The sequence below is a fragment of the Penaeus monodon genome, chromosome 29 (assembly GCF_015228065.2).
Source record: "Penaeus monodon isolate SGIC_2016 chromosome 29, NSTDA_Pmon_1, whole genome shotgun sequence".
Taxonomy (NCBI): domain Eukaryota; kingdom Metazoa; phylum Arthropoda; class Malacostraca; order Decapoda; family Penaeidae; genus Penaeus; species Penaeus monodon.
This window is the reverse complement of record NC_051414.1, coordinates 9,701,559-9,701,991: the sequence shown is the minus strand read 5'-3', so window position 1 is coordinate 9,701,991 and position 433 is coordinate 9,701,559. Positions and strand designations below refer to the sequence as shown.

General features: G+C 41.1%; 1 protein-coding gene across 1 annotated transcript in view; it reads left to right on the top strand.

The window, feature by feature from the left end:
* LOC119591727 (balbiani ring protein 3-like) overlaps positions 1 to 433 on the top strand; it is a gene marked incomplete in the record, with an annotated part of 83,966 nt that overhangs the window by 62,420 nt on the left and 21,113 nt on the right. The window contains 2 exon segments of the mRNA XM_037940476.1: positions 6 to 127; positions 295 to 346. Of these exon segments, the coding sequence (XP_037796404.1) occupies positions 6 to 127; positions 295 to 346 (174 nt within the window).

The following is a 433-nucleotide window of genomic DNA, read 5'->3' as shown; positions in this document are numbered from 1 at the left end:
ATTAGCAACGGATGTTCAGCCTTCGGTTGCAAATGTTGATATCCTCCTCCAACATGCATTGCTACATCCACATGCCAGGGACAGTGTGATAAAGTTATACCAAGTTCAATCTTTAATGGAGCAAATTGTGCATGTTGCCTGTTTGTCACACAGCCGTATATATGACATATCCATAACACTCTGAAACATTAATATCACTCATAAGTCCTCTCTTTAAAGCTGCGTTGAGATCTGCTTGAAATGGTCGTTTACATGAATTGGCAGAGTTATGTCCAAAGATTCCTATATTCCAAGATGCATATGCCACAGCTGCGTGACTTGACTAATGGTTACCCACCGTCACACTGTACCATGTAGCGTACAGGCAGCTCATCAGCCAATAAAATGAAATGTTTCTAATCACATACGACTGGCAGCAGCTGGATACTATATT